The sequence below is a fragment of the Quercus robur genome, chromosome 4 (genome assembly GCF_932294415.1).
Source record: "Quercus robur chromosome 4, dhQueRobu3.1, whole genome shotgun sequence".
Lineage (NCBI taxonomy): Eukaryota > Viridiplantae > Streptophyta > Magnoliopsida > Fagales > Fagaceae > Quercus > Quercus robur.
This window is the reverse complement of record NC_065537.1, coordinates 21597888-21612309: the sequence shown is the minus strand read 5'-3', so window position 1 is coordinate 21612309 and position 14422 is coordinate 21597888. Positions and strand designations below refer to the sequence as shown.

Below are 14422 nucleotides of genomic sequence, written 5' to 3'. Positions count from 1 at the left end.
GCCTAAGGCCTTTTTTGGATCAGCTTCAACAACTCCGTGAAAGAGCCTAAACTGGCTCTTGTTCTGTCCACCCAGCCAAACTCCACAACCCAAACCGATTGTAATTTATCACATCCCCACAGAGCATGAAAAACATCCTCAGAATCTCTAACACAAAGATGACACATAGATTCTTGGAGTATTTTTCATTTCAGCAACTTCTCTTTGGTTGGTAGTGAGTTCAAGCATGCCTTCCAAATGAAATGCTTAATCTTGCCTGTCACTTTAAATTTCCACACTCTCTTCCAAAAATTTCTCTATGATTCAGAGACTTGAGGCCTATCAACAACATCGTCTTGCCATTCACAGAGAAGCTTATAACCAGATTTAACAGAGTAGTAACCTGATTTTTCTTTAGGCTAGATTAGAATATCGAGTTAAGGAGTAGAACACAATGGCAATGATTTGATATGTTCAGCTTCTGGTGGATAAAAACATATATCAATCAGATGAGTATTCCACCAAACTGTATCCAAATTAATGAGAGTTTATAGATGCTTCAGGATGCAACAAAGTTTGTGGGGAGGAAATTATGCCATTCTTAGTTGTCAACAACCATGCATCTTGGAAGATCCGAATGGATTTGACATCACCTATTCTCCACCTTGCCCATTTATCAATCAAACTCTGAGATCGAAGGATACTTTTCCAAGCATAATAACTTGAAGAAGAGTTAGCTTCAAAGATAGAGAAATTAGGGAAGTACTTTGCCTTAAAACCCCTATAAAATAGAGACTCCATGTCATGAATCAAGAGCCAACCTACTTGGCCAACATAACTTCATTAAATTTACAAAGATCCTTGAAGCCTAGATCGCCTTTCGCTTCTGGTTGGCATAAAACCTCCCATTTCTTCCAATGGATTTTTCTCCTATCTCCCCTTTGACCCCACTAAAATTTATGAATAAGCATCTCAATATCTTGACAAAGCCCAACCAGTAGCTTGAAGCAACTCATAGCAAAAGTAGGGATTGCTTGAACTACTGCTTTCAATAAAACTTCTTTCTCCACTTGAGAAATTAATTTCTCCTTCCAACCCTGCAACTTTCCCCACACCCTATCTTTAATATAATTAAGGCTCGCCTTTTTATTCCTCCCAACCACTACACGTAGACCTAAGTATTTTTCATACTCTTTTATCTTCGAAACCCCCAACAAATTTTTCATTAACTCTTTTTCCAATTCAGAAACATTCTTGCTGGAAAAAAAAAAAAAAAAAAGGTGTTGTCTTCTCAGAGTTAATTCTTTAACCTAAGGCCTACTTATATTTACACAAAAGTTCCTAGATACTCCTAACATCATCCAGTCTTGCCCAACAAAAGAGAAGGCTGTCATCTGCAAATAATGGGTGAGATGTTTTTGGGCCATTTCTACAAAGAGAGATGCCCTCAATATGTTTATCAGCAACTACATGTTCAATTAAGCCATTTAATCCTTCTAAGCAAATAAGAAAGAGATAAGGGGATAGAGGGTCCCCTTGGCATATACCCCTAGGTGGGACAATATGACCTTTGGGTTCACTATTAACCAAAACAAAGTAAGTGACTGAACAAATACACTCCAAAATCCAAGCCCCAAGTAGGATGGAATCTCATCTTCTCCATGATCCGTTGAAGAAAAACTCATTCCAATCTGTCATACGCCTTGCTCATATCAAGTTTCAAAGCCATATGCCCAAGTTTCCCCATTTTCTTCATTTTCATATGATGGAATGTCTCAAATGTCACCAGGATATTATCTGAAATAGCTTTATCCGATTAAAAAGCACTTCGAGACTCCGAAATAATATGAGGTAAAATTTTTTTTAACCTATTAGCCAACATATGACGGAGTGTCTCAATTGCAACTTGAATAGTCCTTTGGGGTGTAAATACAAATGTAAGTAGTACTTTCCTCGAGTCATTACAAAAATATTATTTTGATTTTTGTAAGGAATGACATCAAATTTGTAATAAATGAACTTTGGAGGGAAAATGGAGCCAAAATTTGAGTCAGCTGGGGCCAAGTGCCAATTAATATTTAGGCCAGGCCAACCCAATTTCCTTCCTTTTTCAGTTCCAATTTGCAACTAATTTTGATTTTTTTTTCGAATTACTGCCTTTAGACTTTGGCTTGGACCTTAATACCAGCTAATTAGTTCCTAAACTTACTTAATTATGAATCAATCATCATCAATATAAACCAAATTTAGGGATTATATAAATGTTAACTATTGGATTCTAAAAGTTTAGAACAATTGGCAAACCACAAGCACAAACTTGTCTAGATATAAATTTTAGAGTCTATAGGTTTTATTAGACAATGATCAAGGTGCTACAAGTCAGAATACAAGAAAAAGGAAGCTGCAGAAAGAAGAATTCATAGACTTGCCAGGTTCGACCGATCAAAGGAACATGTTCGACCAATCGAAACACAGGTCTACAGAATTTTAATTAAGCCCATCAGCCTATTAAGTCCATTAAGTGATTAGGGTTTTAAATCTATTTCACATAGTATTTAAAGGAAACTCTATGGTACATTTTCATAGATCTAGAAAAAAAAAACAAAAAAAAAAACACAAAAAAAAACAAAAACAAAAACAAAAAACTTTGGAGGTGCTTTTGTGAGATCTAAAAGGTATTGTACCTTCCTCTTTCAAAATCACCAGCAGAAATCATTCTCATATCATTAGAACTGGTAGATCTGAAGTTGTTGCAACAAGATCATATATAACTGATGATTTAAATCTTTAAGGGTGGTCTTGAAGTCACAAACTGGAGATTTTGTGTTGCTAAACTTTTGAGCGAGATCTCAAAGTCATAAACGTGGGTGTTTGTGCAAAGCAAATCCAAAAAAGAAGGAATCCGTAAATTCGGAGCTTACACGTGGTCGTGTCAGTAAGTTACTACTGGAGGTAGCAATAGATTTAGGGTTAAATTTTTTGTAAAAACTTCAATTCTCTATTAGTGGATTTGTTTGCCTTGAGGATAGGTTAGGTCAAATACTCTCCAGGTTTTTTACCTTGAAAATAAACAGTTCCATGGGTTTTCCTGGATAATCATATCGTAGTCTTATTTATTTTTCCACAGTGCATGATATGATTTATTACTTTTTAACCTAGATTTGAATAATAAACCTAAGTAATCACTTAGTTAATTAATTAGGTTAAACAATTTGTGTGTTCAGGGGTCTAAACAAATAAACATTAACTATCCAAATTAAATTGTTTGCATGCAATTCCATGATTATTTTTAGTCTTGACACATGATTAATTTTAAATTGGACTTTAATTGAAACAATCAAAATTAATTGTTCCTAATCACATGTGGTTGGACTTAACTCCTGCAAATGCATCTTACTTGTTAAAAATTAATTTGATGATATCTTTAAATCCAGTGATTTGATTGAGGCCTATGACATGTTGTTTTGATTATTATGACTCCGAAATTTGTTCTATGTGAAAAAATTGAAAATTAAATTGTCAAAATTATCATTTTACCCCTCCTGATGAGATTAAATGCGGGTTGTAGATTAGGGCGTCTATAGTTGTGTGGATTGAACCCACACAATGAGCAAGCAAAAGGAAAAATTAAAGAGAGTTGGATTGGAGGGCAAAAAAATCACATTTCATTAGTTTTGGGGATTACAACGGAAATTGAAATATTTGTCACTAGAAATAAAATGTGTTGTAATGGAATATCTAAACATATTTATAAGTTTGGTTGTGAGTTATAAAATTAGAATAAAACTTAAAATTTATTTTTGGAAATATCTTACTTATATAATTATATTTTTTAAAAATAATATTTTAAAATTTGAGAGAAAAATAAGTCATTTTTTATGATTTTAGGAAATATCTTGTATTTTGATTCTCTTGTATATTATTATTATGATAGGGAACAAAGACCTGCGTATAGTTGCTGCCATCAAAACTTGCTAGCATAAATCCTTGGGCCTAACTTTACCTCGTGTTTGCTTTGCAGTTGTTTTGGCGAAGAGAGAGATTGGCTACTCCTTATCTTCGCCAATGCATGTGATGTGACTAAGATAAGTTTCACTCACATACTCTCCTCTTTTATTACTAATAATTTCATATGAAATTACTAAATACATTTTTTAGCTTGGATTTTCCTTTGATTATGCTTCCTTGGGCATTGACGAATATTTTAATTTACTCTCTCTAAATATTTTAATTTACATTGAGAGTAACTCATTGTTATAGTATCCTCAGGACCTCAGCATTACGAACCTTGGAAACTTCCTTCACCAGCTATGGACACATCATTCAGAATATCAAGGAAGTCGCTGCCATTTTACGTTATGTTAAATTTCAGCATGTTCCTTAGGGCTGCAGAATACGAACGCCCTTACCATTGAATCTATAAGAGACGAGGGAGACTACAGAGATTTGTTTGGGGGAAATTCCTCCCAGTATTACCCAACAAATACTTACTGATGTAAACCTTTTCAACTTTCAAACAATAAAACTATCGTTTTCGTATTAAAAAAGAGAAGTTTGTGAGTCATGACTCCCACAAGCTACAAATGAAGTAGCTCTCCCTGACCATTCACTACCTAATCTGAGTTAAAACTTGCAACCAACAAGCCACATGCAGTCAGTAACCACTGACCACCATCTTCACTCTTCAGCTCTCACCTTATCTACTCCACCACTTCATCAAAAACGCACTATTGGTGTTTGACAAATTTGGAGATGTCTTTATGTACTATGTAGTACATCGGCATTATATGCAAACAAAAAGCAATTCCTCCCATCTCCATTTTCTTCCCCCCCCCCCCCCCCCCCCCTTTTTTTTTCCTTATGTATTTTTCAATTTTATCTTTTTCTCTCATTGGTGACTTATGTTTGGATTTTGTAAAATTGAGTTATATAACTCAGTTTTCATCACCCAAAACTCACAAAACATAGTACCCACCAAAAACCAAGTTGTTTGAATTGATTTTGGGTTATGCTAACGAGTGCCCTTAGGGCACTTGTTAACAATCCATTTTAGGAAAGTTTTAACATCACCTTTATGGAAAATGAAAAAAATTGTCAAAACATTAATTACTATTTTTTCTTTTCCTATAAAAACTTTCTTTAATTGGATTTTTAACCAGTGTCCTAAGGCACTCGTTAGCATTTCCCATTGATTTTTTAGTTAAGTTTCCATAACTTAAAACTCAAAATTTTGAGTTTGAGTTACGGAAACTAAGGGCTTGTTTGGATGGTCGAAAAACTGAGTGATATCACTCAGTTTTCATGACCCATCATCCAAAACTCGTGGGTCCCACAAATGATGTAGTGTTTGACTTGGTTTTGGATGTTTGTTTCTATCACTCAAAATTTTGAGTTTGGATGATGGAAATTGAAAACACAATTTTGGTGTTTTCACATTTTTAAGTTATGAGTTACATGACATTTTAGTAAATACATAAAAATAATGAGACCCACTTAAAGACTTGTAAAATCAATTCTCTTTCTTATTTTTCTTTCTTTCTTCCTTTCTTCAGGTCACATGCCTAGTTCTCTCTTTCTTTCTTCTTCTTCTTCTTCTTTTTTTAATTTTTATTTTTTTTAATTTTTATTTATTATTTTTTTTTTCTTTCTTCCTTCTTCACTTTAGCACCATTCTTTTCCTCTTTTCTTTCTTTGTTTCTTCACAGCTGCTGCTTCTTTTTTTCTTCATCTCTTCACACCAATTTTTTTCTTTCTTTCTTCACACCGATTTTTTTTTTTTTTCATTCTTTTTTCTTGATGGGTTGTTACAGTCTTTTTTGTGCATTTTTGGCTTTGATTTTCGAACTAGATTATTTTAGTTTTTTTAGGGTATCTTCTGGGTTTGTGATGTTTGTGCTATCTACTGAGTTTATGACATGAGATCAGAGCTTCAAATATCAACACCAAACCCCTAAAACGGAGATCTTTTGGCTTCATTTTCTGGGTTTATTTTATGAGATCAAAGCGGTTTTTTTTTTTTTTTTTTTTTTTTTTTTTTTTTTTTTTTTTTTTTTTTTTTTTCAGGTTATAGCCGTTGGATTTTGTTTAAAGAGATGAAGATGTGAAGTGGAGAGGATGCATTTTGCTAAGCATTAATTTTTGTGGGTCCCACAACTTTACTTAAAATTGAGTTTTTGAATTGAAATACCACTAAGAATTTCCAACCAAACACATTACCAATGGAATTATGGGAAAATTGAGTTAGAAATATGAGACTTGAGTAATGAGTTTGAGTGATGAGATTTGAGTATTGAGATAAAATTGAGTTAGCACCAAACCAAACAGACCCTAAATACAAAATTTAGATGTTTTCAAATTTTGAGTAGAGTATTTCAATGACATTATTATAAATAACTCAATCATAGTAAAGTCCACGTCAATATGACAATTGGAACTTTACTCTTTATTTATTTTTTATTTTTTTTGTTCTTTTCAAGAAGCTTCCCTTCTTTACTTTTACAAAGCAAGTCCACACCCACCTCTTCTCATTTTGTAGAATGAGTGAAAAAGTAGAATTAGAGATATGAATAATGGTAATTGAGTTTAAGTTTTGGGAACTAAGTTATGAGTAATGCTCAAATTAAACACTTAATTTTTTAATTTTAATATTTTGATTCGCAGATTCAAAACAAATCCACAAAATTGGCCTTGCACCCATTTTCAATGCACCAGTTCGCACCTAAGGCTAAGGGCTATCCATCAGTATTTGGGACTCTTGGCCAATACAACCCCCTTCCATAAATTTAAATTGAATGTAGTCTGAAACTACAAATTTATTTATTCCATTTAAATATTTCTTTTATTTATTTATTTATAAATATATTTTAGTAAGTTGATTTCATATTTTTATGATGTAGGAGAACTTCACTATGATACGTTGCATGTCATGAAATACTGTACAACAATTTTCCTGTTAATCAAACTCTTACGAGCAACTAACCCTATCTACTAGAGCCAATTACCAAATAATCCAAGAGCATTCATAAATCATTTGGATCACAGTCAAAATACCAATAGGTAATGCAATTAGCTTCCTGTGTACCTTCATAGGCAATATTTCAAAAATAAAACCATAGAAAGTGGGATGTTTCAATGGAAATTTATCGTTCAAAGCGTTCAAGAAAATATATAAAAGATAATGACCACATTTCGGATAGAGACAAGATATTGTTGCAATGGTATTTTTAAATCGAATGAGTTCAAATATTTCATTGGCTTCTGTCTTCAAATGTGTCAAACTCACCACTTTCGGGAACTTTCAATAGAAGCATGCTCACAAATCATTAAGAATCTGAAGACAAGATAAAAAATTGAGCACCAAATAATTAATCTCCCTAAAAAATCTCACTGTTTTGCATACATAAATGGTCACCTATCCTGTCGTTTTAATCCCAAAAAATATTTAAGCAAAAATGGCCTATCCTTCTGTTCCACTTTCAGCTAAATTTTTGCACGAATGCAGAAAGGGACACAACCAGGTGACAAAACCGTGATGGTTACCAAAAAGTTAACCCTACAAACCACATATTTATGCAAGCATCAAGGTCTATCTATGATGCAAACTAGCAAAAGGAAATCTAGCCGATAAGCTTCTTTCCTGTAAGAATCACAGGCACAGACTGTCTCTTCCTTATAGTTTCTTACCATAGTAGGTAGTATCACATTTCTACAACGGGCCTATCTTTTTTAAAATACTACAGGGTCCAATCTAACCCAATTTACAGCTGAATTTCATGTTTGATGTGATAAATAATGAACCATTATTATGCAAAAATGTATCACGCGGTTGCAAAACATAAGAATCTAGTATCCCGTGTCCATACCTTACAGGAAATTCTCAGACATGCTCTTCTTATTCCATCAATGTGATGGGGCTTCCAAGAAGTCCATGAATGGGCTAGTCGACGGGTAGCTATATGTACAAGGGTGTAGAGTCCATTTGAATCGGTTCTCCTTGATGGCACAATTGAAATGATAAATATGGGCCATACACAACTATAAAACAAACAATTTAAGCAACAACGTTTCCAAGGGATTACCAGACATGCTGGAAATATTAGACTAGAATAGGAGGGCACATTAATCACTATACGAGCATAAAGCAACAGGCTTTTTCATTCACTAAAAGAATCTATTTTCCTTTCACATTTCTATATAGAAAGAGAGAGCGAGGGAGAGAATCATCACTACCTTGACCCTGAACAAATTTCACACAGGTTGCAGCTCCTTGGGCACTCATCCTGGCACGAGCCACAGCTAGCTAAACAGCCATGGCCAGCACCATCTGTTTGAGCAAGACTTAACTAGTAGCTAGTCGTAAAACTACTGCCAGGAAGCTACCGGTTCACGCTAGCCATATCTCCGAGCTTCATCCAAAGAAACTGCCAAGGCCAGCATGATCTGTTCCTCATAACTATCAGGAATAATGGTCTCTGTGGCATTTTGAAGGTTGCCCACCATTTCATCTGCTTGTGGCATTGCAGAAGCATCTTCTGTGGCATCAGAGCTTGCATAGCTGGTTCCTGCTTCAGCCACGTCTGATCCACGGTCCCCATAACATTCTCCATCATCCCTTGTCAATGTCATCCTACCATCAGTTGATGCCTCACTGGAGCTCGCTGCAGTTGGGTAATTTTCTATATCTTCATGGTCCCTGTTGTAAAGCCTGCTAGCTTGTGGAAGCATGTTGCTTGCTGACATATTTCTGTTAGGGTTAACAGAAGATTCTCCAACTATTTGCTGACGCTCTGCCAAGGCAGCTATGGCACAAGCAAGACCTCCAGATGGGGAAGATGAGGATCCAGCTGCTGTAGTCATCGCTGGTAAGACATAGCGATCTGTAGCATATTGCTCAGAAGGAGCATCACCATATACAGGATTTCTGTCTGCTGTTCTCCTGTAAAATTCATTTGAGTAAAATTTATAAGAATTGTGGATCAGCAGGCATTATTACCAAAAACAACATGATAGTCTAGTCACCGACTTAAATTATAATTAAACGAATGTCAATTCAAAACCTACAATGGTCAATGGCTGAATCAAGTGATAATAAAAATGTTAAATTTCCATTCAAGGGAATCAAAATATTAGGGCCATTTGGATTTTCAGTTTTCTTCACCTAGAACTTTTCATAACTCAAATTTGGTGGGTCTTATGACTGAATAGTGTATTTAAATTTTCATCACCGTTGGTCTTATAAGAATTGAATACACACACATTTGTGGTGTTTTCAAAAACTCAGTTTGCATTACATTTTTATAATTAAACAAAAATGTATAGGACCCACTGTCAATTCAGAGTCACACCAGCGCTACTTTTGACAATAAGACCAACGGCTCTCTTTACCAACATCACTATACTCGATCTTCATACCAGTACCACCACATGAACTAAAGCCTCTGCCCTGCCCTCACCTCCTCACGCACTATTTCTCCGATCAGAGCTCAGCCAACCCGTGCTGTTGGGTCACGATCACGCAGATGGGGCCACGCCGCTGCACCGATCTCAAAACGACCTCTTTCTCAATTTGAGTAACCGATCCGAAAGGCATTTTATACATTTGAGCTGGTTTATACATCTGATTTGTCTGTGTGTGGGTGGTATTTCGCGTCTTTTAGATCTATTTCAACCCGTGGTGATTTGTTTACTTCTCTGTGTTTTTTTTCTTTTTTTCTTTTTTTGATGTTTGGGTTTTCATTTCTTCGGGGTGAGGGTTTTGAGAAGTTCTCGAGGGAGAGTGAGATTGTGCAAATGTGTGAATGGATTGGTGATTCTCTTCTCCATCCTTCCTGACTCCACCGTCGGCACCATCATCTCAGTCTCAGACCCATTTTAATCTCCAAAATCAAGCAACCAACTTCTGAAACAGAACAATACCCACAAAAGGTCTTCACAAATTTCACTAGAAAACTTAATGGATCTATAAAAAATCAAGCCTTGGGGTTTTTCAGTAAAGAAATAAAAAAGACATTAACTTAGACAATATACTCACATGGGCTTCACTGTAGTTGACCACATTAGCTAAACAGAGCAGCAACACACGTGAGACAGAGTGACGCCATAAGCAAACATGATGGTTCTTCAAATGGGTCTTCTTGGGTTTGTTTTTTCATTAAAACAGTATACGAGAACAAAGGAACAGTGTGAGTGTGATTGTGTGAGAGATGGGTCTAGCTATTTTTATTGACTTTTTTTTTTTTTCCTGGATCTGGTGGTGTATCATAAATAAGTATGGATGGAAATTTGAATTTGAGGTGATGAGCTGCTTTAGGTGGTGTTAACTTGTGGGGTTTTCAAATGGGTTTTCCAAGTGTTGCCGTGCTGCTGCTTGGAAATTTTTGGGTTTCTGCAAATTGGTGTTTTCTGTTTTGTTTGAAGTATTATGGATTTATAAAATCGTATTGCTATATGTATGGGTGTTCTACAAATTGTATTGAAGTATGAATTCATATTGCTATCTGTCAAAGAACACACACATAAAATCCTATTGCTATCGTATTGAAGTATGAAATCGTAGTTTTAAAATTTTTTTTTTTTGAAATTGGGTTTCTGCAAGGTCGATTTACATGCAAAGTTGTGCGGGTGTGGGTGTTGTTTTTTTGTATTCATCAATGTGGGGTTGCTGGAATGTTCCCTTTCCATAGGTTTGTCTCCCAAAAACAGAACATTATCTATTTTTAATAATATTGTCTGTCTGTTTGTTTGTTAGGCAGGTTAAGAGTTTTCAGTGATTTAAGCAATCCCATTGATGAAGCGATATCCCCTTGGAGCTGGTTGTTTAATGCAGCAAAATTTTCGAGTTCTTCACAGCCATGAATCTCTTCTAGTATAAGGCCACTGTCACTGTTATTCTGCAACTCGAGATATCAGACGCTTCAAATTACCAATCCCAATTGGAATGCCTCCATTAAATTGGCTATAAGCAAGAGCCAATACTCTCAACTTAGTCAAGTTACCAATAGTTGGTGTAATTTCACCCGTCAGCAAGTTTTTTCCTATTCTAAGAACTTGCAACTTCTTCAGTAGACCAATCTCTGCAAGAATCTTACCAAAGAGGTAATTTGTATAGAGGAGCAGTATCTGTAGATTTTGAAGCTGCATACGTGAACTTTGGCAACCTAGAACATGAGCCTGATCATATGAACAAGTCAGTCCATTCCAGCTGCATATGTGAACTTTGGCAGACCAGTTCTCAAGAACCCCTGCAAGATCAATACTGAAGGAACAAAAAGTTAAAGAGAGACCACTTGTGCTGAAGTGAAACAACATATAATTTGGCTTTCCTTTTTTTTCTTTTTTTTTTTCCTAGGCTCTACTTGCTGTGAAGTTTAGAATGGATTTCTACAATAGAACAAAAGATTTTCTGTAGCTGTACAAATTATAAATGCAAAATAAAAAAGAAGAAAGATTTTCTATTATGTTTTACTTTTAATTTTGTTTTAGAATTATTCCAAAAAAGATTTTGTTTGACTATGTAAGAGAAGTGGTCAAAATAACCTCATGGATTGTCAACCAAATAACCATAGACCCATCATGTTACTGAAATACTAGGATGCTTAAGTTGATAATTGGTCACTCTATATTTTCTGCTTTGCTAAACAATTCCTTGACCAAGTTTTTTGGCTATCCAATGGTGAGTGTGATGAAACCATCAAATCAAAAGATAAAATAATACAATCAATGAATCAAAAGATAAAATATTATTTCTTTTTGCGTGTCACTAGCTTTGAAAAATTCCATCTCAATGTAATGAAATAATAGATTGTTCCAAAACAAAAAATCTCCTCACTCTTAACCTAAACAATCTAATTCCAGATTAAATACAAGAAGAAAACAGAAAAACAAAACCACTGCTCAATTTCACATGATAATTGATACCAGCTGCATCAATCATGTTCATATACAGATAGATACAAGAGCATGTGCTCAATTTTGCCTGCTACTAGCTGCTAAAAATTTCTGCCGGCTAAAATTTCTGCTTGCTGCTTGTTATAAAAAGCATCAAATAAAAATCCTCCCTGCAATACAAATTTCTGCTGCAAATAAAATCTTCTGCATTGAAAAAAATCTGCTGCATTGAAAAAAGATTCTGCTGCATTAAATAGAACTCAGTAATACAAATAAAATCTGCTGCATTGAAAAAACGTTGCTGCATCAAATAAAATTTCTGCTGCAAATTTCTTCAAATAAAAATCCTGCTGCATTGATTAATCATATATAATGTTATCATCTGCCAAAAGTAAAGACAATCAGTTTTGTCTTTAAGCCACATGCATATAGGTTTACAACCAAAACCTAACTATTGGTCCACCACACATCAGACATACACATCTTCCAACCAAAACAGTAAATATTGTTTTTGGCACTTGACCAATTTAAATACTAGTTACATTAACAGTGAGAACCATAACAAAAACAAAAAAAATATTTGATGATCTGCTTCATTTACTGCTTTTGGTGCCCTCGTTGGCCTTCTTGCCCTTTCCACCAAGTGATTGAAACTTTCTGCCATTGAACCCATAGTAGCCCCACCACCACTTCTTTAGCCAGCTACACTGGTGGTGCTATCTGAAATGCAGCAGTTAGCAGGATGGTCCAACAATATCAAATAAGAGGAAAAAAAAGAAAAAAAGAAATATGTAGTGCCCCACAGGAGTGAAGCAATAGTCAAGACATGTAACACTAGCTGACAGGGATGCAAAGATAGCTTACTATATATAAAAAAGACATTAACGCTTCTACTTAAGTTTGTTATTGAGGGCACCATCCCCTGATATCACATATACAATCCACCAATAAGTTGCATGAATGTAACAGTAGCATGCAGGAAGGGATAGCTAATTGTATTCAAGGTAATAACAATCCTTTTACTCTTTTGATATATATATATATATATATATGAACTATAATCCTTTTAATAAGGTTTTCTGATAGCACCATCCACTGATAAGGCTGATATTATATATACAATCCACTATAAGTCACTTGGTGATTAAAAATGACAACCAATATTAATCTTGACGTCTTGGCTCTAAAACTTGGTATCAAATGGACTAACATTGCAATTTCACCAGACAGGCCAAGATTCAAAGCCTCTAAACCATCTATTTGAATTGGTTTACTTAAGCTCATGAGAAATCAAATTTTTCCGTTAAACAATATATATTATCCAACCAGGAACAAATAATCCAATTCAAGCAAACCATCAATGGGTAAGCATAATAATATTATATAAACAAAAGCCCAAACCAAAAAAACTTATCCTTGATTATTTTCTCACCAACCAAACAAGAAGGAAAAACAAAGGCAAAGCAAAGTTCAAGCTAAAATCTAACAGTTTTCTCAAAACCCAAATGCCAAACACAGAAATCAGATAAAGAAACAAGCTGAGAGAGTACAAAAAGGGATGAGGTAGCACCGTCTTGGGTCGAAGGAGATCGTCCGTGACAAAATGGGGAAATGGGTCACAATTCTTTATGCTCGTCAGCACCGCTGGGTCACAACGAAGGAGATCACGCCGCCGGTACACGTCGGAGAGATGGGTAAAGCAGCCCTGGTGACGGACGGTGGAGATTGGCGAGGGAGCTTCTTCTATTTTTATGGGTTCGGGTTTGTGTTTTGGGAGAGTAAACAAGGCTGAAGGGGGAAGGGGAAATGAGAAGTGAAGAAAAATGGTGGGGTTCTACGGGTTCCGCAGGTAGGCTAACAGAATTCTCTGAGTGAGGAGTCAGGCATGGAAAAGCCAGTCAAACTTACTGCTAAAATTAGCTGAAAGATTAGACAAGACTTCAATGGAAAAGTATAAACACCAATGTTAACAATTGAAAAAGGAAAAAAAAAAATAGTGGCCAATTAGACAATAGACAGAAGGGCACCCTCACAAAACACACAAAATACATGAAGCAAATGTGTGGCTCCCACGCAGAAACTTGAGCGCAAAAAGACATTCTGGACAAGAAGAAATTCGAAATCCTAAGATTGCCTAGTTTTATGAGTGTTGACAAAAAAAGAGTATATATATATGTAAATAATCATAAGGATGTAACCTATAAAAACCCATATTTCGTATCTGCTGTTCACTAATCAATTATAAACAAGGGAAATAATGCTACAAATGTATGGCCACTTCCACAGAGAAGATGGTGTCATAATGTCATGGTTATTTGATAAACTATTTATACTGTAAGGAAGAATCACCCATCAAATTTAAATAGTCACAATGATATAAACCCAAGGGTAAATCTCACCCCTGAAAACAGGCTTGCAAGGGAAGGGTGCCCAAGTACTTATATACACATGCTTAAGTTTGCAGTTAACACCTATGAAGCACAGACACAGCGGGGAGGGTGCCGCGCCAGAGTCCGACGCGGCCCGACGAGGGGTGCAGCATCCAACGCGGCTGCCC

The 14422-nt window shown here is 35.4% G+C and overlaps 2 protein-coding genes across 2 annotated transcripts in view; both read right to left on the bottom strand.

The window, feature by feature from the left end:
- LOC126720858 (interactor of constitutive active ROPs 4-like) overlaps positions 1-14422 on the bottom strand; it is a 43643-nt gene that overhangs the window by 12892 nt on the left and 16329 nt on the right. The window lies entirely within an intron of this gene.
- On the bottom strand, positions 8368-9568 carry LOC126721548 (E3 ubiquitin-protein ligase GW2-like). The gene is made up of 2 exons (XM_050424598.1): positions 9471-9568; positions 8368-8914 (listed from the first exon to the last, which is right to left on the bottom strand). The coding sequence occupies exons 1-2, from the start codon at positions 9566-9568 to the stop codon at positions 8368-8370; spliced, it is 645 nt and encodes a 214-aa protein (XP_050280555.1).

Excerpts from the sequence above, each read along its gene's own strand:
- LOC126721548 (XM_050424598.1), bottom strand. The coding sequence starts at position 9,568 with ATGCCTTTCGGATCGGTTACTCAAATTGAGAAAGAGGTCGTTTTGAGA. Across the intron at positions 8,915-9,470 it reads ATCGTGACCCAACAGCACGG|GAGAACAGCAGACAGAAATC; the intron begins GTTGGCTGAGCT and ends TGAATTTTACAG.